Genomic DNA, 26,555 nt, shown 5'->3' with positions numbered 1-26,555 from the left:
ACCATGTTTCTCCTCACCTATTCCAGTTTTCTCTTTCCCAAGTTTACCCCTCTCCTTCAACGAGTTTTCTTGAATGACAGTCTCCAATCCTTTCATTATCAATCTGAGGCTTGTCATAGCTTAGCCTCCTAGAATGTAAGAAACAAAAGTGATCTCATTTATAGATTGCCTAGTCCAGTGATGGGCAAACTACAACCCGAGGGCCAGATGTGGGCCCCCTGAAATCTTCTATCTGGTTGGACGATATTATTCCCAATTTGATGAATACAATGAGTATGATACAATACAATGAAACTTCGAAAGAGTTGCCTTAGAAACAGACTGACAGATGAGCATTTCCTTTCCTTTGTCCCCCTCTTTAAAAAGTTTGCCCATCACTGATGTCCTAGTCCATTCTGAAGCTTTCCAGCTTGTCAATGTATTTTGAATGTAGCCTCCAGAACCACATACAGCCCTCCAGATACTGTCTGACCAGGGCAGAGGACAGTACAGCTATGACCTTCTTCTCTCTGTCCACCTTGTGCCTGTTCTCTCTTTCATTTTGTCTGTCTTTATATAGCTTGTTTGTGGGTTATCTCCCCAAACAAACTGGGAGCTCCTTGAGAATGAGGACTGTCTGTGACCTTTCTTTGAAACACCAGTATAAGCAGAGTGCCTGGCATACCGTAGATCCATAACAAATGTTCATGGACTGACTGACTCCAAACAATCTTTTTCCTTCACCTGTAAAATAATAGCATTTATATATTTTAAAGTTTGCAAAACCCTAAATGAGTCATGTTATACAGATATGTTATCTCTTGGCTTATTTTCTCCAGCTGTCCCCATGCATGGCAGACCCTCCTGTAATCAGACTACTGACGTTCCTGGCTTCCTTTAAGTCCCAACTAAAACCCCACCTTCTCCAGGAAGCTTTATTGGACCTCTCTTAATTCCTTCGTCTCCACACACACACACTCCCTAAATTATCTCCTATTAATTCTCCATATAGCTTATTTTGTATATATTCCTCTACATGCAACAATCCCCTGTTAACTGCAAGTTCCTTGAGGGCAGCAACTGACTTTTCCTTCTTTTGTATTCCTAAGCACTTAAGACAGTGCCTGGCATATAATGGATACTTAATAAAAGCTTGCTGAATTTTGCTTTTTTTGTATCCTCAGGGTTTACTTAGCATGGTAACAGGCATACAGTAGATGCTTAATAAATATTAATTAATCAATTTGAGTTTTGAAACAACCCAGTGAGATAGGTGTTATATACATACTAGTTTTTACACTATTATATCATTGCTGCTACTGTCGTAGTTATTATCACTATTTTCCCTGCCCTCAAAACAAATGAAATGATGTAAATAAGGCCCTTATATGTTGTATCCACGTTTAGTGGGTCTGCCCCACCTCAGATGGGGTTTGGAAGGGCTCTGTCTTCAACTCACAAGTGGAGCCAGGATACGCCAGGGTTCCTTTCCGGACCTCAGTCTCAGTCTGGACAAGGTAGGGGGCGGGAGAAAGGATTGATTGGGCGGAGCCTCCCTGGGGGCGGGGCTGTCACGTCACTCCAGGCAGGGAGCGGGACCTGTCCCGGGAGGGGGCGGGGCTCGTCCCACCGCCCCGGGAACCACCTTCTCGGCCCCGACCTGTGGCGGTAACATCGCCGCCTCCGCTGCCCGTAAGGGGATCCCACCGCCCCTCCAGGCCTTCTCCCCCGCCCCAGGTCGGGGCCGCCGCCGCCGCCACCATGCTGAGCCGGCTAGGGGCGCTGCTGCAAGAGGCCGTGGGCGCGGTGAGCCGGGCCAGGGACGCCGGGGAGGCCGAGCCACGGGGCAGGCCTGGCCGGGGCCTAGGCCCGAGGAGCTGGGGCGGGGCGGGGAGGAGCCGTCGAGCGCGAGGGGGGCCCCCGGGACGCCCGCCCCACGCCCACGTGGGGGGGAAGGGAGGGAGGAAGGGGCTGCCCTGCCTTCTGGGCGCCCCGTCCACTGGGGCAATCCCTTCCCCCTCCTGCAGCCCAGACCGCTCCCCTTCGCACCCCTTCTCTTTGACTCTCCTCCTTCTCGCCTGTCCCCCAGCCCCTCTCATACATTATCTTATTTTTCTACCTCGTCTCTAGTCTCTTCCACCCCACTCTTCTGCCCTTCCTGCCCCTTCTTAAGTCTCCCTCTCTACCTTTCCCCGTCCCCAGTCTCACTTCCTACTCATCCTCTTCCCCGGTGTCTCCTACCCCCATTTATCCCATTTCCTAGTCTCTCTTCACCCAGGCATTCATCTTACCCACTTCTCCCCCTCCCCGGCTTCCTTACCTTCATCTTTCCCCTCCCTCATCTCTCTCCCCTCCCTTTCTTTTCTCCCCATCCCCAATTCTTACTCCACTCCCAAATCCCCTTTTCCTGAGTCTCTCTTCTCCCAACTTCCACCTACCTAAGACTCTCTTCTCCCCATCTATACCCTCCCCAGTCCCTCCTCCCTCCATTCTATCCTCTCCAAGTTTCTTTCCTCCTCCTCTTTACTTCAAGTCCCTTTCCCCCTTCTTTAGCCTTTTCCCCCATCTATCTTCTGTCCTTTCCCCAGATCCTCCCCCATCTCTTCCCACTCAAGTTTCTTTTCCCCATCTGTTTCTTTCAGTTTTCTCTTCCCCATCTGTCCCCCTAAGACTCTTCTTCTAATCTCTTCTCCCAAAATTCCATATCTACTCTCTACTCCTATATCTAAGCCCTTCCTTTCTCATCTACCTCCCTTACTATCTTTTCCCTCTTCTCTTTCAAGTCTCTCTCCTTACCTTCTTGACCCCCACTACAGTTTTATCTCTTTCCTCTGTATCTAACATCTCTCCTCTCCTCTCCCTAGTCAGAATTCTTTTTCCCAGGTTATAATGCTTTTGTAACAATGAAAAAGACCATTCACCAAATTGACTAATTTTGGATTTTTCTCTAAGGGGAACAGAAAATAACAGAACCATAGTCAGAGGAAAACATTTAATCCAGTTCATAACTGCTCCAGAATCCCCTCTATGGGATTCCTGACAAGTGGTCATCAGGCTTCTGAGTTCTAGTGAGGGGAACCTGATACCTCCTGAAGAACATGTAGAACTTTGATTATTGGGACTTTTTTTCTTATATTGTCTACATTTGCCTCTGCCACTTGTCTGGCTGTTTCTAGTTATGTCCTCTGGTGCTGTCTTAACATCTTCCATGTGGTAGCCCTTCAGATATTCAAAGACAGTTGTTATAGTTCCCTTAAGTCTTCTTTTCTTAACTTCACATAATCAGCCTCTACCCCTCCTAACAACAACAACAAAAACCCAGCAGCACTAGCTTTCAGCAAAATATGAAGTCATCAGAAAATTCAACTTTTCCATCTTCCTACATCTAGCACAGAACTTCACATATAATAGGTGCTTAATAAATGGTAATTTAATTGAATATTCCGTTCCGAATAATCCCACTCAGCCCCCCCACCCCCTCATTATCCTGACCTTACTTTAAAGCTTCCATTCTTAACCTCGTTACAGCCAGCATTAGAAATCTTAGGGATAAGAACTATACTGGGGATTTCACTAGTATAGGGAAATAGTGAAATTACCTCTACCATGAAGGCAAGATCAGCTAGCACCTTCTGTGCTACCAAATACAGAATGTTGCTAAGAGCAGTGGTATCAACTCAAATAGAAACAGGACCACTAAATGAACATAAAAATCCCTGCTGCTCTGGGGTCAGGCAGACCTGAGTTCAAATGTGGCCTGTCATGAGGACTATATATAAACTAATAACTAAGTAATCCTCACAACAGGCCTCAGACACTTTCTAGTTGTGTGACCCTGGGCAAGTCACTGAACCTCTGCTGCCTCAGTTTCCTTCTCAGTAAAATAGGAATAATAATAGTACTTACCTTCTGGGTTGTAAAAATCAAATGAGATTTTTGTAAAGTGCTCAGCACAGTGCCTGGCACATTATAAATGCTATCTGTGTCTGACTATGACTCCATTTGTGGTTTTCTTGGAAGGATACTGGAGTGGTTTGCCATTTCCTCCTCCAGCTCATTTTACAGAAGAGGAATCTGAGGACAACAGGGTTAAGTGACTTGCCCAGGGTCCCATAGTCAGCAAGTGTCTGAGGCCAGATTTGAATTTGGGTCTTCCTGACTCTAGATCCAGCACTCTCTTCACTTAGCTGCCCCATCTAAATTTTAGTTATGGTAATAATAGCATGTTTTTATTTCATTATTTTTATTAAATAGTTCCCAATTACATTTTTATCTGCTTCAGCAGCACTTAGAAGGATGGGCAGCCCATCTGCCTGTTGATATCTCTTGCCTAGAGCCCTGAAAGGATAAATGAACTTTCCAAGGCTCATACAGCCAGTGTGTATCAGAGGTAGTCCTTGAATCCAGGATACCTGGACTCTAAGGCTAGCCTCACTATCTCACATTTATGAATTTAACTCATATTCACAGTAAGAATAAATGTTGAAATCTGTGGTCCATAATTTCAAGAGATCTTAGTGTAAATACATTAGCTGAGGTTCTGCTTTAATTAGCTCAACATTTTTTTTTTAAATTGGTCAACCTTAACATATTTCTGTCACCAAAATCCAATTACATTGGTTTCTATGTCCTTCATGGAGGAAGCTCATAGAAGGATACAGTTTTTAAGTTAATGACTGGACATAATCTGTCTATTTTACTTTAAGTTCATCCACAAGTTTGAATCTAATAAGCCAATTGATGTTAAGGAATAGTGATTTAGCCTCCCAGTGGTATGTATATTTTAGAAGGATCTTTGCCTTTACTTATTTGACCAAAGAAATTAATCTCTAATTTTGGAATTTCAGGCATGGGTTGAGAGGAAAGGTATTTTTAGGTAGGGTGCCCCTTCAAAAATCACACCTCGAAGACAGCAGCTTCTTAGAAAGTCAACCCTAGATATGATGATTCAAACTGCCTCCCAAAGTCCTATGCAGTTCTAAATTTGTGATCCTGTAGCACTGGCCACCCTCTTTCCTTTCCTCTCCCAGCCCAAGGTAGCAGGATCCCTGTGCCTTTTTTTTTTTTTTTTTTTTTTTGCTTTGCTTTTCCTAGGTTACTGTTACTTCTTGGGTTTTAACCTCTGGCAGGTTGTTTCACTATCTTGTGCTAGTTCCTTCTGTAGGAACACTGAGTTATTTGCTACTTTGTAAAATAAGCATCCCTTATGAATGGAAGTAATTAGCTTAGCTATGTAAGATTCCTTCTAGCTAGTGATCTCATGTTCCTAGGGCTATCTTTTTTTTTTTAATTTTTTTTTTATTTTAAACCCTTAACTTCTGTGTATTGACTTATAGGTGGAAGAGTGGTAAGGGTAGGCAATGGGGGTCAAGTGACTTGCCCAGGGTCACACAGCTGGGAAGTGTCTGAGGCCGGATTTGAACCTAGGACCTCCAGTCTTTAGGTCTGGCTCTCAATCCACTGAGCTACCCAGCTGCCCCCTCTAGGGCTATCTTTTAAAAAACTGCAGTGGGGAAACCTCATTGGGAAGTATACTAGAAAATTCTCCTAGTAATAAACCCTCCCACACAGACTATTTAAGCTTCTTAAGATCTATTGGGGTAACTGGCCAGTTGTAAGAATTGTTCCTTTTGATTGCAGACCAGCAAGAGGCTTTGGGAGCCTGAAGTTAAATGTTGGGTTGGTAGGGACCTGGTCACAGAAGACCTAAAGTGATTGGGTAGTCTACAAAAAATAGACTACATTGAGGAAATATAGGAAGAACATTCTAAGGAACTGGGAATGATTGGTGAAAAGGAAGGGAAGTGAGGAAGAGAGTAGGCATTTTATAGTGCCTACTGTTTACCAAATACTGGACTAAGTATGTAGTTGACAGATATCTTCAGATATTTTATTCGATTTTCAAAACCACCCTGGGGGGGTAGATTTTTAGTAGCCCCAATTTTACAGATGAGAAAACTGAGGCAAGTAGAGATTAAAGTTAAGTTTGCAAAGCTACTAAGTATAGCTTACAAAATGAGACCAGATTTGAATTTAGGTCTTCCAGACTCCAGGCCCAGCATTCTGTCCTCTAAGCCACATATCTTGGGAACTAAGAAGACCCCAAGATTCAATGTTCCACACCTGTGATCCCTTCTCCCTCCTAACTTCCTTGTAATTTCACAACATTCATTGTAGATTGTTTTGAGGCATTCTTTCCATTTGGCTATAGTTATTGTGGATATTGTTTTCCTGGCTGCTTACTTTACATTAGTTCATATATATCATCAGTTTTAATAATGGTCTTGACAGCACCCTAAAATTCCTGGCCACCTTAGCTGAGGACAGAGGCTCCTGAAGAGGTGGGAGGTGGTAAGGGGAAAAGGTACCAGCAGAAGAGCTGTCAGGTAAGAGGAGAACCAAGAGAGTACACAGTTATAGTTAAGGGAGAAAGCATCAAGAAAGTGGATGATAGAATTTTGGAGCTGAAAGAGATGTTAAAAATCTAATCCCCTCACCCCACTGTATTTTCAGATGAGGAAAGTAAACCCCATAGAGAGGAGTTCTCAAGGTAATTCTCATTCTCAAGGTCACATGGAGTAGCAGAAATGGGATTAAAATTTGGGACTTTCAAGTCAAAATCAGTATTTAAATCCACTATCACAGAGTCTCTTAGAAATGATGCTGGGCAAAAGTTTCAGAAAAGACCTGGCAACAAGGCAGGAAGGTGGTTGACACCGACTGTGGGGTCATGGAGAAGAATGTGGGTTCTGGAGAACTTTATTTAGAAAATTTTTCCATCGTTATGTGATTCATGTTCTTTCCTTCCCCCCTCCTGGAGCCAGTGGGCAATCTGGAGAACTTTCTGATCCTAATCTTATAGACCCCAAAACACTTGGTACAGGGCTCCTTGGGCACCATTAATGCCAGTTGGTGAAAATATGTGTATCAGTGAAGAGCTAGGGTATCCACTTTAAGTCGTATCTCTCACTCACTCACTCACTCACTCTCTCTCTTCTTGGCTTTCTAGCGGGAGCCCAGCATTGACTTGCTAGAATCCTTTGTGGAGCACTGGAAAGGTATTACTCACTACTACATAGAGACCACAGGTAAGACCTAATTGTCCTGACTTTGTCTCATATGTCACAGAGGAGGAGGTCACATCAGCTTTATACTACTTGGAGAGAGCAGAAAAAATAGCCTAATCTGCCAGAGTGCAAAATGAGAGACAAGGTGGAAATTAGAATGACCCTTGGGATGAAAGTGCCCATCCTTTTGGCTCTCAATGTTTCTTTGTTCTGTTCTCTTGGATCTTTCTGACTGGGAACAGTATTGTGGCATGGTCCTCCCTCTTCAGAGGATGAAGATAATGAATGTTTTACCTTCTAGTCCCTGCAGGATTTTGTCTCTCCTGGGCATTAGGGTCTAAAAAAATATCCCAGATCTTCCTGAAGAGGCATTTCCCAGGTGAGGATGTTGAGAGAGACCATCTTCTCATTCCTCATCTGTTAAGAGACCTAATGACAGTAGGTTAGACTTCTCACATCAAGTGATCAGGGTCTAATTGAGTGCCATACACTGTTGGACATAGGCTGGTCACTTAATAATCTCAGACTTTATCCCGTACCCTCAGCTTCTGAAGTTTATAATAGGTCTGGCTTAGGGAAGGGGAGAGTTATTTCAGCTCTTTACTAGACTTCTAATAGAACACTAGACTTAGAGTCAGGAAGTTAGGAGTTCAGATCTAGCCTTTTGAACTAGACTGGCCATAGGGCCATGGGTAAGTTACTTCATATTCTCTTCATCTTAGTCTCCTCATCTGCAAAATGGGGATAATAATAGCACCCACCTCCCAGAGTATGGTGAGGAACAAATGAGATAATATTTGTAAAGTGCTTTGCAAGTCATAAAGTACTACAGAAAAGTGCTAGCCATTACTATTTCTACCTGAGTCAGAAAGAGGGAGTAAGCTAGTAAAAGTACACATAACATATACAGCTGTAAAACCAGCCTAGGTGCGGAGTTAGGGACTATTCTTTTAGAGAAGGGTCAGAAAGGCAGAAATCAGGATGTTCCTTAGTAATCCTGGCACATTTTGAGTCCCATCATCTACTCTTATCTAATCTCTGTCCTCTAGTCCACATTTCCCCAAGAAATCTGCTTCAGAAGAGCCTTGAGAATAGAAGACATAGGGGGATATTGAACCCTTTTTTATATATTTGAAGATATATACTTAGATTTTTCTTTGCATGTAAAAGGATTACACCTGTTCTGCTTGACTCCAGAGGGCAGAAATAGAAGTGAAAAATGCAATTAGGCTGATTTAGCCTGGGAAGAAGAACAGTGAGAGGTGTCCAGAAGTGCAGGACCTGCCTGGAGATGGGGGTGGAAAAGTCTCTCTTCCTAGAAGGGGAGGGTTCCAAGTGAAGGTGAAATGGTCTCTTGTCAGAATCATTGTAGCATAAGTTCCTGTTTAGATGCAGTTTGGACCATGTGGCTTCTGAATTCCTATCCAGCTGAGCTTCTGGCCTGTAGTCTTAGCCTGCCCTAGAGGTGCTGGTCACAGAGTCACAGAGAATTCTTTTGTGGCAGAATTCTGGAATTATCCAGATTAGACCTCTCTGTCTCTCTAGAGGTAACCCCCAGTAAAGTTATTCCTTCCACACTGAGAGGGTTAGAGGCATGGTGCCCCCATAATCTGGAAAATCCATATAAAATTTTTTGGTCTTCCCTTTGTACCAGAGAAGGTCTGAGTTTTTTCTTTTTGTTTTATGGGGTGTTTACAGTATCTTATTGTAAATTTTGGGTTAAGTATGCATTTCTGAGTTTCTAAATTTTTTCAGTGTCATCTGCTGGCTTTTGTGTGTCATCTGTGGCTTCTGCAAAATTTCCATTTCATTTCTTATGCCAGCCTGTGATATATCAAAACCATGGTGGGGGAAGTTGCAATGCGGAAGGCATACCTGTCTAGTAAAGAGGGCATTGGACTTGGAATCAGAAATCCTGCTTAGATACTTACCAACTGTGTGACCTAACCTCTTTGTGCCTTATCACTAAAAAGAAGGCAGTGGAGCTCATAGCTTCTAAAGTTCTGGTCATTTCAATCATATCTAACTCTTCATGACTCTGTTTTGGATTTTCTTGTCAAAGAAACTGGAGTGATTTCCTTCTCCAGCTCATTTTTGGATGAGGAAACTAAGGCAAACAGAGTTAAGTGATATGCCCAGGATCACACAGCCCATAAGTGTCTGAGGCTGGATTTGAATTTATGAAGAGGAATCTTCCTGATTCCAAGCCTACTACTCTTTCCATTGCACCACCTACCTATCCATTTAGGTTCATTCCAGCTCTCGGGGGGCTTTCCCTGAAATCACTGATGTCTAAAGTAGGATTTGAACTCAATTTTTCTTGACTTCAGGTCAAGTACTTTCATCTCTGCTCCATTTAGCTTGCTGGGATCACAAATAAAGGGATCCTCAAGTCATAGGTGTTCATACTAAGCTCTAAGGATCTCCCTGACATGGGCTACTAGCACTCTGAATCCCATACCCTGGAGAAAAAATGCTGAGCACTGTGCTAAGTGCTAGGAATACAGAGAAAGGCAAAAATAATCCCTGCTCTCAAGAAGCTTAGATTCTAATGAGGGAGACAGCATATAAACAAAGAGGTACATGCAACTTACAGAAAGAGGAAGTAGAAAGGAAGCTTTTTTTTTTTAAGCCCTTCTGATTTAGTATCAGTTCTAAGAAGAGCAGCAAGGGCTGGACAATCTGTTAAGTGACGAATCCAGGGTCACACAGCTGGGAAGTGTCCGAAGCTAGATATGAATCCAGGATCTCCTGACTCCAGGCCTGGTGCTTTATCCACTGTACTTCCTAGCTGCCCCAGTGGAAGAGAACCTTAAAGGAGACAGCTCTAGCATATAGCAGGAGGCCAACTCATCAGCTCTGAAGGAGACCCTATGGGTTAACTCAGAAGCACCAAATCTTTTTTTTTTTTCCTAGTGCCATTTACTGTTATATTCTTGGTCTAGCTGGCTAAGAACCCCATTCCTCCTCTCACCCTCACTAGCTTCTTCCCTGCTAGGCATGGCCAGAGTAGATAGGGCCGGTGAGAGCCAGAGCCTATGGAAATAGTTGGTTTGGTTTTTTTCTGCATGCTAATATGCAGTTATTATCTTCTCATTGTTGAAGGAAAGACTAAACTGAGCCCTGAGGAAGATCTTCCAATAGGCCCCTTAAATGTCTTCTAAGTCATGGTAAATACCCTAGCATCTAAGACTTCTGAGTCAGACTGCTGTTAAAATGCTAGTCTTGGACATCACCCTTCCTAAAGAACTACTAGCTACTCCATCTCTTGAAGACAGGAGAATAACGATGCCACCATCACTTTGATAAAGTACATTTGTCTAAGGACTACTTGGTATCCTGAGACCCATGGGACCCAGTTTGTCTTATTGAAAAGTATTCTGATCTGGGATCCCCTGTTTCTTTTCCTCTATTCTTGGAATTAGATTTGACTTCTGGATCTGACTCCGTGTTGTCTTCAATGTGCTGTCCCCCTGTTACCCCATAACTTTTTTTAACCTTTACTTTCCATCTTAGAATCAATACTGTAGGGCAGCTGGGTAGCTCAGTGAATTGAGAGTCAGGCTTAGAGATGGGAGGTCCTAGGTTCAAATCCAGCCTCGGTCACTTCCCAGCTGTGTGACCCTGGGCAAGTCACTTGACCCCCATTGCCCACCCTTACCACTCTTCCACCTAGGAGCCAATACACAGAAGTTAAGGGTTAAAAAAAAAAAAAAAAAGAATCAATACTGTGTATTGGCTCTAAGGCAGAAAAGTGGTAGGAGCTAGTGTTAGTGTTAAATGATTTGCCCAGGGTTACACAGCTAGGAAGTGTCTGTGGCCAGATTTGAACCTAGGACCTTCTGACTCTCAATCCACTGAGCCACCTAGCTGCCCCCTAACCCCATAACTTTCCTCTGCCCTCCAGAGTATACTCATTTCCTCCATTTTGGCAAAGAGGTCCTATTAAGTAAGAACTCTTCCTATACATGCTTTAGATGAAAACACTCCAGCCAAGAAAACAGATATTCCCTGGAGGCTAAAACAGATGCTGGATATCTTGGTCTATGAAGAGAAACAACAGGCAGCAGCTGGAGAGGCAGGGCCCTGCCTTGAATACCTGCTACAACACAAGATCCTGGAAACCCTGTGCACCCTGGGGAAGGCTGAGGTAGGGCCCAGAAAACCCTTCAAACACCATAGAGCCATATGTGTAGAGGGGACCTCCAAGGACCACCTTGAATAGTGCTCTTGAGGAAGAAAAATGAAATGCCCTGAAAGGAATGGTATGAATCTGGGAATTCCTAGATACTGGGGCAGCGGATAAAGTGCCAGACCTAGAGTCAGGATGACCTGGGTTTAAATGTGGCCTCAGAAACTTCCTAGCTATGTGACCCTAGGCAAGTCACTCAACCCCCATTGCTTAGCCCTTATCATTCTTTTGTCTTAGGACCAATACTTAGTATCAATTCTAAGACAGAAGAAAAGGATTTTTTTTTTAAGTTCCTAGATTCTGTTCTCTTCTCCTGTCCTGTAATCCTTAGTCATAGCCCTATGAAGCGGCCAAACTGGGATGGTCATTTGCACTGACATGATGAAGGGGAGATCTGGAAGGAGGGACTATGACAGTGACAATAAGGACTCTCAACTCCTCGAGCCTACATTTCAAAAACAGGGCTTTGGGGATTTACCCCTTACCTGCTCAAAGCCCATACCAACATTTTCTCTCTAGGGGATCTGGAATCCCTGTACACTTCTCCCTTGGCTCTCTGCGCTGTTCCCATTGATAGGATGGGGCAATCTTCTGATCAGGTCCTCTATTCACTGGCCTCTCAGTATCCTCCAGGTATGCGCCAGCAGGTGTTCCTGTTCTTCAGCAGAATCCTGGCCCAGGTACAACACCCTCTTCTACATTACCTCAACGTCCACCGGCCTGTGCAGGTATGGGCCAATGAGAGCAATTGGGGTAGAAGGTATAGATGGATCACCAAATGTAGCATTTTGCCTTTTCCCTCCTCTCTCCTCCCTAACAGGACACCCTGCCTTACAGCTTCTCTCTTTCCCATGCCTTTCTCTGTTCCCAGAAACTCCTTCAGCTTGGTGGGACTGCTGCTGGATCTCCCACAGAAAAGGAGGAGGTACACTTCACCACTGTTCTCTGCACCAAGATCCAGCAGGACCCAGCCCTGCTTACCTATATTCTAGAGGTGGGTGTTTGCCCTAAAAAAAGGGCACCTATCCAGGTGCTAGACAAGTGGTTCTATCTCCTCCTGGGGGTGGAGAAGGACAGAGGAGGTATCCAGAAGTGAGCTTCTACAAGGTTCTACCAGCTTTGTTCTAGTCTTTCTGGGGCTAAGTTGAGTCCTAGCATAGATTATAGCTAGAAGGAACATCTAGTCTGACACCCCATCTCAGCTCTATTTCACAAGTGAGGGCAGCAAAGAGGAATCTCTATGTGACATGTCAGGTAGTGCCAATACCTCTGCCTTTCCAAGGAGAGTCCACAGGAACACTGTGATTGACACTCACACAAACTTCTTTGCAGGGCAAAAAAGTTGTGGGAAAGAAGGAGACATCTGGCTACCAGAACAAGAGCTCTTCCCTTGAAGAACCCTCCAGCAGGGTCCCCAAAATTGATGGGGATTCCTCAGAGGCCCAAGCCACTGGCACTCACTTTCCAGGAGGAACTGAAGAACCTGACAATGGGCTTGGGGAGAACAATCTGCTTACCTCCCTGATTGGGTTGTGCAAAAGCAAGGTGCTGGCAAAGAACGGAGGTGAAAGGAAGGAGGGTGGTAGGTGGGTAGCAGGTGCCAGGAAATGTTGGTAGGTAATTCTGGGGAGGGAATGGATGGGAGAGGTGGAAGAACAGGACCTGTTGGTTTTTCCAAGTCCTCCTCTATCTGATATTCTCTGTCCCCATCCCCTAGAAGAGTCGAGTGGCCCTGAAAGCCCAGGAGAACCTGCTGCTCCTAGTAGGTGTTGCCCCCCAGGCAGCAGCCACCTACTTGGTACAAAGGAGCCCTTTGTGCTCTGCAATGGCAGAACACCTTTGCCAGCTGTACCAGGCCATGCCCAACTTCCTTGACCCTGCTGACATCGCCACCCTAGAGGGCATCAGCTGGAGGTAGGCCTTTGGCTAGAAGCATTGGGGTAAATAGGCATCAGCTGTGGGACATCTTTAGTTTATTTACGTCTTCTTACCACCGGTTTCCAGAAATTAGAAGGTGTCCTAAAGAGACAGATTGCTTCCCCTCAGGGAAAGTACCATCTCTGTTCTTTTGCCCCAGATCAGAAGCCTTCTCTAGAAATGTCCCAGGGGAAAGCATCTAGATGGGCAGGAGATTCTAGGGTACAGAGCTCCTAGAACATATGATAGGAGAAACCCAGGAACCCTTCCTTTCCCAGACCCTCTCTTTGTTCCTTGTAGGGTACCCAGTGCCCCTTCAGATGAAGCCTCCTTCCCAGGCAGAGAGGCTTTAGCTGCATTCTTGGGCTGGTTTGATTATTGTGACCATCTCATCAGGGAGGCACATGAGGTATGGAAGAGTTGATCTGGGTTCCCAGGATGGGGAAGCACAGCCCTCAGCTCTCTGATTGGAAGATTATATTTGTCTCTGATACCTATGTCCCTCTCTTCCCATGCCATGCACCACCTTTGTAAGAACTGCCTGGGGTGGGTGTCTTTAATTGTCTTCTTGAGTGATCTGAAGAAACCAAGACATAAGTTGAGTCTCATCTTCCCCACTCTTTTTCATTCAGTTAAATTCATATTTATTGAGGATCACCTGGAGGCCTGCATACTGTGGGTGGGCACATTTTACCAAATATTGCTCCTTAATTCAAATGAGGTGTAAGATGTGGTCTTTTGCCCCAAGGTTGTTGCAGGTGCCCTAGCAAGGGCTGTGACTGAAAAGCTGTTTGTTGCAACCTTGCAGCCTCAACTCTTACATGTGTAAGTAGAGTCATCCTCCTCCTAGCACAAACAAAGGGGAGGCTAGGACTTGGTGTTCCACCTCTTCACCCTCCATCTTCTAGAAGCACAGACACCTCAGGCCATAGTCATCTTCAGTGAAAGCCATTGGCCTTTGCCCAATGCTACCCCAGCCTTCCCAAGTCAGTCTTTTCCTGATTCCTCAAATTGATTCCCCAAACTTTATTAGGGATGGGGAGGGAGACAGAAATCAGGGAAACTTCTGCTCTTGCAGGCCTTTCCCTTTCCTTCACAGAGCAGAGCAGAGCATCTTGACCTCCACTGCCCTCCTGACAGCCCTGCTACACCAGCTTTGCTCCCCAGCCCTGCTGCAGGAAGCGGTGGATTTTTTTGTGGGTACAGACCAGCAGCCTGAAGCTCCTGAGGACAGCCCCCATTCTCTGTGCTCTCACCTCATTGGACACTGTGACCATCTCTCTGATGAGGTGAGGATGAGAGATAGCCCCAGTTTCTGGTAGTCCCTCATCTCCCAGTCCTGACCTTTCTCTTTAGCTCAAAGAGTCTGTGGTAGCTTACTAGGACCAGGAACCTTCCTAAGATGTTTCATCTTTCCTTTGATCTTTTCAAACACCGAAGCTCCAGACTTTAGTAAGCAATTAGCATCTTAGTGTGCAAAAATTTTTTGTATCTAACTTAAATCCATATAGGGCCTTATCACTTGCAAACACTTTTCCATCTGTGAAATACACATGGCAAGTATCATTGACCTTGTTTTGCCAGAGAAAACTAAGACACAGTCAATTGACTTGCCCAGGATCACACAGAATGTAACTGTCAGACTTTCTGACTCCTAGTCCAGGGTTCTTTCTTCTCCCCTGTACTCTAAAATCATGTCACTCAGAATCCAAGCTCAAGAGTCCAAAGCCTTGTCCTCATGAGCATTGTAGTTGAGCAGGCTCCATCCCTGTGGCCCCTGTCTGACTCCTCCTCCACACCCTCTCCTATGGCCTTCTCTGTCCCTTCCAGATCAGCATAGCCACCCTGCGTTTGTTTGAGGAGCTGCTACAGAAACCCAATAAGCAGATTGTCCACACGCTGCTCCTTCGGAACCTGGAGGGCCGGGCGTATGTGGCCCGGGGCTTGCCTGAGCCAGAAAGCTATGAGGATAGTTTGTAAGTGACAATGTGGGAGTAGAGAAAGGGCAGATAACTGAAGGGAAGAAGGGGAAAGAAAGTGGGAGGAAGAAAAAGGGAACAGGAAAGGAAGGGAGGGTTGAGGAGGGAAAGGGGTATCCATAGCACACCCTCACTTGTCACCCTTGCCCTTGCAGAGACCTGGAAGAAGACCCTTACTTCACAGATGGTTTCCCAAACTCTGGCTTTCAGCCTACCCCCAGACTTCCAGCTCCCACTCCCCACCTGGATGGCAAGACAGCAGTGACAGAGATTGTCAACAGGTGGGGAGTCCAAGGCTAGAGCTTGGTTCTCCTCACTTTGGACAGGGAGACCTTTTAGAAGGGGGGAGGGCATGAGGAACTGATGTTCTTTGGCACAAGGAACCTAGCCATAGAGGGCCTCTCAGCTGGCAATTAGGAGAGCAGGCTAAAGGGCCAGGAATGACCTGGGGTCTCATCTTCTGCTTCTGGCCACTGACCACCAACTATGGGAGACCAAGCAAGAATGGAGAAGAGATCCCAGACTCAGGTGGAATGCTCCTGCTTGAGCTCTTTTAACGCCTGGCTGCCTCCTTTCTGTATCTCTTAGTTTTCTCTGTCTGGTCCCAGAAGAAGCAAAGACATCAGCCTTTCTAGAAGAGACTGGTTATGACACCTATGTCCATGATGCTTATGGGTTGGTGAGTTTTCCCTTTCTGGTTCCCCTGTCTCCTATCTTCATCCTTTCTGGTGTAAAGATAATTTTTTTCTCGTGAACACCACTCACTCTCTAGACACAAATGCTTCCATTCAGAGTACTTTAATTTCTGAAGAAGGGCTGAGAATCTGACTTCTCTCCAAAGTATTTAAGAAAAATAGCCCTGATTTCCATCAGGCACAATGTCTCAAAGCCTGCCTAAACCCAGCATTTCTGCCTTATCTCAGTTCCAGGAATGCTGTTCCCGGGTTGCTTCCTGGGGTTGGCCTCTGGCTCCTACCCCCCTGGATCCCCATGAGCCCGAGACTCCATTCTTTGAGGGTCGATTCCTCCAAGTGCTCTTCAATCGAATGGCACGGATCTTGGATCAGGTAGCAGGATAAGTATAATTAGGCGAGCACCACAGCTTGGCCTGGGTAAGACACTAAGGAAACAGCATGAGGAAGGCACCCAGGATAAAGCCAGGGCTTATGCCAGCCACAATGGTGCAGCAGCAGGATGACTGCTTGTAGGGAACAGGTTTCTTATCAGGGTCATGGGTTCAAATACTACCTCCCTTCTTTCTGCCTTCCCTTCTTTACAAATCCACATACTATCCTAACCTTCCCCAGCTGGGAAGCCCCATCATGCCTCTGCTCTTCCTGCCCCAACATGCTCAGCCCTCAGCCCCAGGGAATCCATGACACACATATCATGTGAGTCCTGCCTCCCCCGCACACGTTCACACTGGCCAGGAGCCTGCTTTGGGGGGGAGTTGGAGAATGCTCAGAAGGCCCCCCTCAACCCTTAACATTACCCACAATGTCCCCCACAGCCATACAGCCTGAATCTGCAAGTGACTTCCGTCCTGTCCCGCCTAGCCCTATTCCCTCACCCCCACATCCATGAATACCTCCTGGACCCCTACATCAGCCTGGCCCCTGGCTGCAGGAGTCTCTTCTCTGTGCTTGTGAGGGTAAGGATGCTGAAGCACCAAGGGGCAAGCTGAAATGGAAAGGGGATCCAGAGGCCGGCTCACTGGCCACAATATGGTGTCAGAGGCAGTGAGGCATCAGCCACAGTGGGATGTTCAAAAGGGATGGGCACCTCCCTTTTCCTTCCCTACTCAGCCCATGACTGGCACCTCCTAAGGAAGGGCCACAGGAAGAGTTCCAGATCCCACTGCTGTGCTCCCTCCCCCCAGCCTTGTGTATGTCTCTTCTCTTTTCTCTAGGTGATCGGAGACTTGATGCAGAGAATCCAGCGGGTGCCCCAGTTCTCAGGCAAACTACTCCTGGTTCGGAAGCAGTTGACTGGGCAGGTCCCTGGGGAGCAGTAAGTACCTATTCAGGGAAACTAATGCCTTGGGAGATGTCCTGGAGGAGAGGAGATTGGGGATGGCCCCAGACACCTGGGGTAGAACTTTGCTATTTGCCTGTGGCAGGATTTTGTTGGGTCCTGTAGGTTTTAGGGAAGGGGAATGGATACCACTAGTCCATGGGCAGCTGTGTAGCTATGGCCCTTTGCTTTTTTTTTTTTTTCTCTGCAGAATGGACCATCAGACCCTCCTGCAGGGGGTGGTAGTGCTTGAAGAGTTCTGCAAAGAGCTGGCTGCTATTGCCTTTGTCAAATTTCCCCCAAACAGTCCTCACCTGAACCTGCCCCCACCCCCACAAGGACATGTCTGAGCCAGAACCATGGGAGTTGGGGGGGACTCCATGTCTACACCTTTGCCTGAAGGCAGCCTCTTCCCCTGGCATGCCTTGCACTATTCTCCCAGGAGTTGGGGGAGGCCTGACTTTGCCTCCTCAGACCTCAGCAATGGCGCCTGCTTTTCCAAAGCCATTAGCACTCAACTCCTAGCTTGTAGACCATATCTTCTAAGGCAGCGCCTCTGAAAGGTGCCAAGGAAGCAGGAGAGGAGGCTATAGGCTGTTTACTGGACAAACAGCTTTCAAAGAGTGAGAGAAGTGGGGCAGATGCCCAGTACTTATCAACTGTTTTTTTTTTTTTTTTTTGTATCCCACTACCTCCTCTCTCCCATTCTGGTCATCCCTGTTAAGCAATGAGCAGAAGAGAGTAGAAGGCTATAAGGCTCTTCGGTCTTGGGGGGTGGATCCTATTTTCATACTAAGCATCAAAGAGCTGCTGAAACCTAGATCCCATTCTCCCCCTCAAGCTTTACCCAGGGTGGTGTGGACAGTGAAGGGAGAGCTTGAGGAGACCCCCTCTTCCTCCTTTGCCCTTCCTTTGGGCAGTTGCAAAATTCCCAACTGCAGCATGGCAAGCACCCAAGGTATGTTCCGCACCCAGGCGGGGGCAGCTGCTAATGAGAACCTTGATGTGAGTGCAGCCAGGGTGGGAAAGAGCCTGGGGAGAAGAGCAAAGAGCCAGCCTGTGGCTGGTTTCTCTGGCGCCCTCTGAACCCGTCTCGGCAGGTCCCTGACACCTGGGTTGAGGCACTAGGATCCAGGAAGGGCCGTGCCCTTAGCAGCCCGCCCAGCTCCCTGCCTCTGAAAGGAACACTCATCTAGAGAACATCAGGCCTCAGCAAAGTTCTGAATAGAGCTACAGTGTTCATCAGCCCACCTGCAGACCCTGGCCGGGCAGGAGCTGGAGGGAAAGCAGCCAAAGCCCGTGTCCCACTCCCCATGTGCTCTCTGCTGCTGATGCTGCCACCTCGCTCACCCTGGATCTGTCTCAACCTGCAGTAGGCGGTGCTAGGCATTACCTCACAAGACTACAGTTGTTGGCTCCCCTCCCAGGCAAGGAGCAGCAGCATCCCAAAGCCCCTTTTCTCTTTTCCTGGCTGCCTTACTCTGGAAATCAGACTCGGTTGCCAAGGGGGTAACATGCAAGGGGAGGAAACCCACTGACCTCCCTCATGGGAGGACTGTCATCTGGCTACTGCTTTCTCAGGGTGGGCATATGGTGGCCAGCCTCAGCTGTTGGGGATACACTGGGAGGTCCGGGAATTGACCTCTCCACTTCTATGCACTTTGGCCTATGCATGGTGCCCTCCATGAGGCAGCATAGCAATAAAATGGTGTGGTTGTACAAACACGGTGACTCTCTCCTTTTCTACACTTTGTAACCCTCAACTAGAAATCACAGGGAAAACTGCCCACTACAGGACCTTGTGGCCAGAGGGGTAGAAAGCACTCGGGTGCAATTCCCTTCACTGGGGGTAGCTTGCCTTGTGCCAGACTAGGCTTTTAGCCAAGAAGGCAGTTTGTTTTTATATTCACCTTTCATCTCTGAGAAACATTTCCTTCTCAGGTGGTTGAGACTGAAGGGGAGCCCCCATTAAGGGTCATAGCCCCACATCTTCTCTTCCTGTGATTCAAGAACCCCAGACCACCCAAGCAGGTCAGCTCATGAAGCTATGATCTGCTTTCACCCAGACCAGAGAAGGAACCACCAAACTTGTGAAAGTACAACTAAAACACCCCTGCCTTTGCTTCACAAAGTCACCCAGGCAGGCATCAAGGGGAATTTGATTCAACATTTATTAAGCACTTATATACTATGTGTATGTTTGGATATAAGGGAACATGGCAAAGGTCCCTACCTTCAAGGAGCTTACATTTCTACCATGTGGACAGACACAGAAGCTTAATACAAGGTAAATGAAAGAATTAACTTGGGAGTGGGGTGGGAGAGAGCCAGTAACTACTTCACAGGGAAGTGGCACCTGAGCTTATCCATGAAGTAGTCAAAGATCCCAGGAACTAGATATAAAGGGCACTCCAAGTTCATATAAAAACACAGGGGAGATGAGTGCCATCATAGCTAGTAGTCTGGTTTGGTGGGAATGTAGGCTTCATGAATGGAGTAAGTATGAAATAAGGCTAGAAGCTTAAGAACAAGTCAGGTTGTAGAAGGCCATAGGTACCAGGGGTAGGAGTTCATATAGAGCTGTCATTGAGCAGGGCAACGATATGGTCAGACACCCATTTATTCAGAAAGAGGGCACCCTGCAGCACTGGGAGGCCTCCATTTTATCCTTCTACTGGCTGACACAGTCTTCAACACTGTGCAAGAAGTTAAAGGTGTTGACCATTGGCAAAATGGTCACTAGAGATTAGTAGGCATGACTTCCATCTGCAGCCAGGCCATTTTAATAGTCTCAGGCTCTAATATGAGCAGGCTTTCAATCTGTCTTTGGTGACCAGGCATTGGGCTCTGAACTCTCTGCCCAAGTTCAGTCATTGTCCTTTTTGGCAAGCAAAAGGCAGCACTATAGGCTGGAAAAAAGATGGTGGCCTGAGAACCAAAGGCCCTTATCTGCCCTCAGGAAGATCACTGTGGGCTCAGGCAACCTAGAAGATTCAAAATCATGGCTGAATGGCATCAGTGTCTAAACACGTGCTCATTTCCCAGCAGCTCAGCTGTGGATGGGTACAACAGACACTTCTTGAAGTCTCTGTAGGAGGTGACTTCGCAAGCCTTCCTCTTCTACCTGCCACCAGGAGAAGTTGTTTCCTCGAATCTCAGGTGGTTTGTCCAGGACACCTGGGTTTTTATGGGCCACTGTTACCAGTACATTCAGGCAGATACCATCAGCATGGTTCTTGCCCAGATGTTGCAGCCCCACTATCCCCTGGGTCTTCACTGTTAGCTGGGGCAGTGCCAAGCACTCTTTTAGGAGTCGAAACATAGACACCATTAGGCTACCATTCTGGTCTGATAGGGTAGGTCCACAGGCTGTGATGGGCAAATGGAGACTGCCCACTGTACCTGCCAGCACCCAGATATTCTTGGCACTGGCAAAGGCTGCTATGAGCCGCTGGCAGATAAGCTTGCAGGGAAGTTCTTGGGGCAGAATAGAAGGGTATCTAGCTTTCTCATAATAGTGGGAACCCAGTCTTATGAGAGGCAGGATGTCATGGGAACGAAGTGGAGTGGGCAAGGAGGCTTGAGGGTACCATCGAGCTTGCAGGGACTCCTCATCTGCCTCCTCAGTAGTCTTCAGGATCCCACCTGAGAGAAGGTGGAAGGGAGAAGGAAGTATCAGACATGAAAAAAAAGATGTCCTCTTCAGCACAGAGATTTATACCAGTCAAGATTATTTTAGGACAGTAAGTATGTAAAGTCTAAGGAAAGAACAGGGGAGTGAGGTGCTTCCCGCCCACTGCCTCCCATGTTGGGGATGGGTACCTGTGGGCTGGGCAAGAAAAGCAAAGCGGATCCATCGGGGACCTCGCTCTTCCACTGCCAGCAGTGTCAATGGCTCACACTCCAGACCTGCCTCCTCCTTCACCTCCCGTCTCAGTGCCTCCAGAATGGTTTCTCCAGCCTCCATCCTCCCAGCAGGCAGGTACCAAGATCCATGGCACTCTCTTTTGGCTTCCTGGATCATTAACACTTCACCCTATGGAAAGAAAGAGGACCTCCCATCCCAACCATGGTCCATTCCCCCAGGATTGATTTTCAAGCAAGACAAATAGCACATTCACTTTCTTAACCTCCATCAAAAAGGTCCACAGTCCCTACCAAGACCTCTCTGTGTTTGTCAGGCATGAAGACTTTCCCTTCCCCAACCAGGAACTTAAGGGATATGTCTCAAATACTGCAGTAGGGATTTATGTGGCAGGCAGGAAAACACCAGAGCACTATTTGCTTGGATTGCCCCAATATTCCATGGAGTCTGAAACATGTTGACTCCCCTTGATTTCAACAAGTTCCCTTTGGAAAGCAGGTCTAAGGTGCCAGGATCTCAGAGACTTATCCAGGGCTTTGGGTGTACCAGACACTAGGCCTGTGCCTCATTCCCCAAGAGTGTCTGTTCTGCCCTCCCTCCTAGATTTTTAAGCTATTAAGAAATATCCCTGCCTTGTTTTGAGGAGTCTACCTCACAAAGCGGTGAAGATCAAATGAGATATGTATGTACAAGTCCACTCTGCCTTCCCTTTGTTGATCATCTCCAATTTATCCTGTTTATACATATCTTGTCTGTATATAGTTGTAGTTTGGCTCTCCCATTAGTCTGAGAGCTCCTTGACTGCAAGGGACTGATTTTTAATCTTTCTTTGTACTCTCATTGTTTACCACTGTGCCTGGCACATAGCAGGTGTTTACCAATTGCTGCTCCACTGATTTTAAACCTTGCCCAGAAAACCTTAAATGGCAGCTGTCATCAGCCTCATTATTTTAACACCTTGGACCTCACAAATTCTGCCCTGCCTCATCTCTGATGACCTCTATCCCTACTCTATCATAGCCACTCATCACTTTCGTGGTCAATCTTAGACCTTGCCATTACTTGAAAGTGTTCTACTAGAGATCATAAACTAGGAAATTCTCATTTCACTCCCACTCCTCCAGAAGGTCTCCTCTTCATGACCTTTGGTCATCTGATCCCTTCCTATTCTGTCAGCTATATCCTCTCTTCTGATTTCATTTGCCTCCCTACCCCCATTTTCTTGACCACAGGGTCAGTTTTTCAAAGTTTCACTCTACATCCTCCAATGTCTTTGTCCTTTGGCTTTCTTGCCCTTCTAATTTAAAATCCTAGATGAGGATGAGCTCTTTCTTTCTTCTCTGCTCCTATTCCAGAGTTGTCTTAAAGTAGATGTAATGAAAATGTCCAGATGAGGTCCTAGAAATGTATGCCAATAAACCTTAACTGAGCCCTCCCTGGATGAATGACAATTTTTCTGCATATTTTTACTGATTCCAAATCATATTCCCCTCCCCAAGTATTCCCAACTTCCTTTCTCCTCAAACCCCCAATTCCACTCTCACCCCACTCACTGTCAGTAGTTGGCCTCAATCTTCTCAGTCAAGTAGGAGGTGAAATCTGCCTGAAACTTCCCTGAACTCCCTTCCTTCACACCTCAAAGTCTGTCTCACAGCCTATATCCTTCTCCTTTCCTCTGGTCTCTGAGGAAGACATGGGCTCCCTTTCTGGCCATCTGCGCCCTTTACTCCATCTCCTCCTACCTTCTTCAGGACCTGTTTCAAATGTAAACTCTCCCATCTTTGGGCTCTCCCTCTTTCCTGACTGCTTCTACTTACAAACACATTCAGGTCTCCCCTTAACTTCAAAACCCTTTTTTTACCTCTGCTATGTCCTCAAACTATTCTTTTTTTTCCTCTTTAGAAAGAATACATACTTCTAAACTTGCCTTTTGATCAGTCACTTTCTAATCTTCTCTCTCAGGAAGCTCCTTTCCCAGCTGCTTAAAAACACCTGGGGGGTGGGGGGTGGTGGTAAGAAAAGGCTCCTCACTTTTCTCCTTTTAGAATATTTTTCAGTACTCTTAGTCTCTTCTCTCCTCTCTCTCATCTGTCTCTTATTATCTGCCTGTCTCTTTCTCTTGGAATCTACCCCTCTCTCCTCTCTTTCTGCATATCTGAATCTCTCCTCCTTCATCCCCCCACCCATCTCTCTCTTCTGTCTCTCTCCCTTCCTTCTCTTTCTCTCAGTATCTGACTTTCTCCCTCCCTCTCTCTTCTTTCTCCTGTTCTCGGTCTCTCCCTCTCCCTCCCTCCCTTCTAGTCTTTTCCTCTCTCAGTATCTGCCTCTTTGTCTTTCTACAAACGTTCCCTTGATGATCTCATCAACACCCATGGCTTCAATTTTCACCTCAAGGCAGATGACTCCCAAATCTTTATCTCCAGATTCAACTCCTCCCTTGCATGCCAATCCAGGACTTCCATCTGCCTGCTGGATACCTCCCATATCAAGATGTCCTGTCATGGCTTCAAAGTCAGTGTGACCCAAACTGAACTCATCATCTTGCCTCAAGAAAAACCTGCCTTTCTTCCTGACTTCTCTATTTCTGTTAATGATACTACCAACCTCCCAGCCACACAAAGTTGCAAACTTAAATAATCTTTAATTAATTCTCCTCTCCTTGAGGCAGCTAGATGGCAAAGTGAAACAAGTACTAGGCCTGGAGTCAGGAAGACTTGAGTTCAAATTTGACCTCAGAGACTTATGTAGGACACTGGGCAAGTATCTTATCTAACCTTTACCTCAGTTTCCTCAAATGTAAAATAAGGGTAATGATAGTACTTACCTCCCAGGATTGTGGGGATCAAATGAGATGAAACTTGTAAAGCATTAACACATAGCCACATAGTGGGGGCTTAAAAATGCCTTTTCTAGAAATATGCATGATGATCAACTGTGAAGAACTAAACTATTATCAGCAAAGCAAATCTCCAAGACATCCCTCAAGGGACTCTGGAAGAAAAATGCTGTCCACAGACAAAGAAAAAATTGGTGGAGTCTAACTGCAGCCCAAAGCATGCCATCTTCCACTTTATTTCCTTCATATGTTTTTTATTGTATATGTGATATGTCTTCTGTCACAGCATGAGTGATATGGAACTATGTAATGCACAAAAGCACTGGAATAACCTGTATCAGACTATTTACCACCTGGGGGAGGGGGAGGGAAAGAAAGGAAGGGAGGGAGAGAATCTGAATCCAAAATGTCAGAGAGCAATTGTCATTATTTTTACATGTAAAGGGGGATAAAAAGGCCTATTCCACCCCACCCCCCATATCAGTTCAATAAGCATTTATTTCCCCAATAGAAAATAAACCCTTTGAAGGCAGGGACTGTTTTGTCTTTTTGTCTCTGTAATAAATCCTTACTGAACAGCAGGACAATTGCTAAGGCTTCTCCCTTTATTCAAGACCCAGCTCAGAAGCCAGTCGGGAGGCTTTCTCTTTGCATTTTTTTTTTTTAATAAACCCTTGTACTTCGGTGTATTGTCTCATAGGTGGAAGATTGGTAAGGGTGGGCAATGGGGGTCAAGTGACTTGCCCAGGGTCACACTGCTGGGAAGTGGCTGAGGCTGGGTTTGAACCTAGGACCTCCTGTCTCTAGGCCTGACTCTCACTCCACTGAGCTACCCAGCTGCCCCACTCTTTGCATTTTATCTGGATCTTTCCTATACATTTATTATATTCTAACTTGCATGTGCTGGCTTGTGAGTTCCTTGTGGTTAGGGATTGTGCCTTTTTTCTCATCTGCCTCCTTAGCACACAACACAGTCAGTGTTTAATAAATAAACGTTGAATTGAATTCTCCATCCCCTGTGGCAGTTAGCACAGTGCCTAGGACTTAGAAAACATTCAACAAATGTTTGGGGTGAGTATTAGATCTCTTTGCTGTCAAACTTTAATAAAATGTTGTTTTGTTGAAATGAAAACGGTGCCTGATTGTCCAGTCACCACCCTGCCAATAAAGGGTGATCTTTCTTTCCCAAGCCCATAAATTAAGAAAGGTCCGGGCTCTAGGATCTTTTTGTGTCTGGGTCCCAAAGGCCTTTAGAGTCAGGGTCCTGGCTGCCTCTCACCTGGTTGTTGAAGAAGACAGCCAGCACGATATAGGAGACATTCTTCCTGAGCTGTGCAGGCACAGGTGGGCCCTTTGAGGGCACAGAGTCATAGTCCAGCACCGGCAGCCCCTGGCCCCCCAGCACGGCCTTCAGATCCCCTGCCAGGCCTGAGGATGCCATTGGCAAGGACTGCGAGTGAAGAGCGGGGGAGGGAAGGATACAGGGATGGAGAGAGGTGGGACAGGCGGGGACCCAGAGGGTGGGGACCAGACTGGGTCACGTGAGGGGAGTGGTTGGGGTGGGGCAGGGACTCCGGACCAGAGGGACAGGTGGATCCGTAGGAAGAGAAGTGGAAAAATCGGGTTAGAAGTAAACCGCCCCGGCGGAACACACAGGACAGACTGGAGCCGGGGACCAAGGAATCAAGGAGGCCAAGGTCAAGGTCAGGGTTAAGGTTAGAGTCAGCGCCCCGAAAGGCCGAGGCTGGGCTGGGTGAGAGGGGAATAGGAGGAGGAGGATAGATCCTGGCCTGGCCTGGTCAGGTTGCCGCCTCCGGCCCCGCCTCTCTCTGGAACCCCAGGAGTGTCTCCTCCTCCCCCCGCCCTCGCTATTATGACGTCACTCCGTTCAGGCCCCACCGTTGGCCTGCAGGAACAAGGAGGTGGAGTCTGCTCTTAAAGGAGCCGAGACCGTGCAGTGACCGTTCAGACTTCCGTCCGGCTCGTGCTGCCCCTTCGCTTCTCCCTTCGGCGGCTGCGTGCTGATGTAACCGCCCCCTAGATATGGTCAGTGAGGTCACATAGCCACGGGGAAGGAGGAGTGAGGTGTGGGGCGGCACCGAGGTGACGTCACAAAAAAAGCGGTGCCTTTTCTCTCCCGTCTCTTGCCTCCGCCCCTCCCCCTCACATTACTGTCCGACGCTGCCACGCACGCATTCCCTTCTTGGGGACCCCTACTAGTACTACCCAGTGGCGTGTCTTATCCATCCTTCTTGGCCTCCTTGGAGCCAAGCAGAGCAGAGTCAGCCCCTCTTCTATGACTTAGCCCTTCAGATGCTGGAACGCAACCCACGTCACCCCCCCTCCACCCCCAAACCACTTCCGACTCCTGGCTAAACATCCTCAATTCCTTCTGCGTGACCTTGTCCAAGTCACTTAACTTCTATGTCATCCATAATATGGGAATAATAATAATTACACCTACCTCCCAGGGTTGTTGTAAGGATCAAATGAGATATTTGTAAAGTACTTTGCAGATTTTAAGGTGCTATTATTTTTATTACTATTCAAATCCTGTCGATACCAAGAAGTGTCAAGGAGGAATCTAGAAGCCCCCAAACTTGTAACCTAGTAAGATTTAATGACCTCTAGTTTAGTTAGCTTGAAGGTGAAAGCCTCAAGTTTGGTCTTGTCTCCTAAGAGTTCCTCCCTGAGGGAAAGTCCAACT

The 26,555-nt window shown here is 46.8% G+C and overlaps 2 protein-coding genes across 4 annotated transcripts; one reads left to right on the top strand and one right to left on the bottom strand.

Moving 5' to 3' along the window:
- The first annotated feature begins 1,612 nt into the window (after positions 1-1,612).
- Positions 1,613-18,872, top strand: FHIP2B (FHF complex subunit HOOK interacting protein 2B). Of its 3 annotated transcripts, none has more exons than XM_044663507.1 (17): positions 1,613-1,785; positions 6,989-7,067; positions 11,024-11,196; positions 11,862-11,966; positions 12,110-12,232; positions 12,571-12,783; positions 12,959-13,152; positions 13,456-13,564; positions 13,904-13,980; positions 14,255-14,444; positions 14,986-15,131; positions 15,290-15,415; positions 15,723-15,813; positions 16,058-16,201; positions 16,645-16,785; positions 17,044-17,144; positions 17,359-18,872. In XM_044663507.1, exons 1-17 carry the CDS (start codon positions 1,741-1,743, stop codon positions 17,495-17,497), a joined length of 2,196 nt encoding a protein of 731 aa, XP_044519442.1. In that variant the 5' UTR covers positions 1,613-1,740; the 3' UTR covers positions 17,498-18,872. The 3 variants fall into 3 exon arrangements, with proteins under 3 accessions (XP_044519442.1, XP_044519441.1, XP_044519443.1); XM_044663506.1 differs by having other exon boundaries at positions 12,956-13,152; XM_044663508.1 differs by lacking the exons at positions 1,613-1,785; positions 6,989-7,067 and having other exon boundaries at positions 11,132-11,196; positions 11,758-11,966; positions 12,956-13,152.
- A 432-nt stretch (positions 18,873-19,304) lies between these two features.
- NUDT18 (nudix hydrolase 18) lies at positions 19,305-25,320 on the bottom strand. Its single transcript, XM_044663505.1, has 3 exons — positions 25,128-25,320; positions 20,970-21,183; positions 19,305-20,792 (listed from the first exon to the last, which is right to left on the bottom strand). Exons 1-3 carry the CDS (start codon positions 25,287-25,289, stop codon positions 20,197-20,199), a joined length of 972 nt encoding a protein of 323 aa, XP_044519440.1. The 5' UTR covers positions 25,290-25,320; the 3' UTR covers positions 19,305-20,196.
- Positions 25,321-26,555: the final 1,235 nt, after the last annotated feature.

Source organism: Gracilinanus agilis, chromosome 2, assembly GCF_016433145.1.
Source record: "Gracilinanus agilis isolate LMUSP501 chromosome 2, AgileGrace, whole genome shotgun sequence".
NCBI classification, from domain to species: Eukaryota; Metazoa; Chordata; class Mammalia; order Didelphimorphia; family Didelphidae; genus Gracilinanus; species Gracilinanus agilis.
The sequence above is the reverse complement of the archived record's forward strand: the minus strand, read 5'-3'. Positions and strand labels throughout refer to the sequence as shown.

Excerpts from the sequence above, each read along its gene's own strand:
- FHIP2B (XM_044663506.1), top strand. The coding sequence starts at position 1,741 with ATGCTGAGCCGGCTAGGGGCGCTGCTGCAAGAGGCCGTGGGCGCG. Across the intron at positions 15,416-15,722 it reads GTGACAGAGATTGTCAACAG|TTTTCTCTGTCTGGTCCCAG; the intron begins GTGGGGAGTCCA and ends TGTATCTCTTAG. Across the intron at positions 15,814-16,057 it reads TCCATGATGCTTATGGGTTG|TTCCAGGAATGCTGTTCCCG; the intron begins GTGAGTTTTCCC and ends GCCTTATCTCAG.
- NUDT18 (XM_044663505.1), bottom strand. The coding sequence starts at position 25,289 with ATGGCATCCTCAGGCCTGGCAGGGGATCTGAAGGCCGTGCTGGGGGGC. Across the intron at positions 21,184-25,127 it reads CTGTCTTCTTCAACAACCAG|GGTGAAGTGTTAATGATCCA; the intron begins GTGAGAGGCAGC and ends TTCTTTCCATAG. Across the intron at positions 20,793-20,969 it reads TTTTCTTGCCCAGCCCACAG|GTGGGATCCTGAAGACTACT; the intron begins GTACCCATCCCC and ends ACCTTCTCTCAG.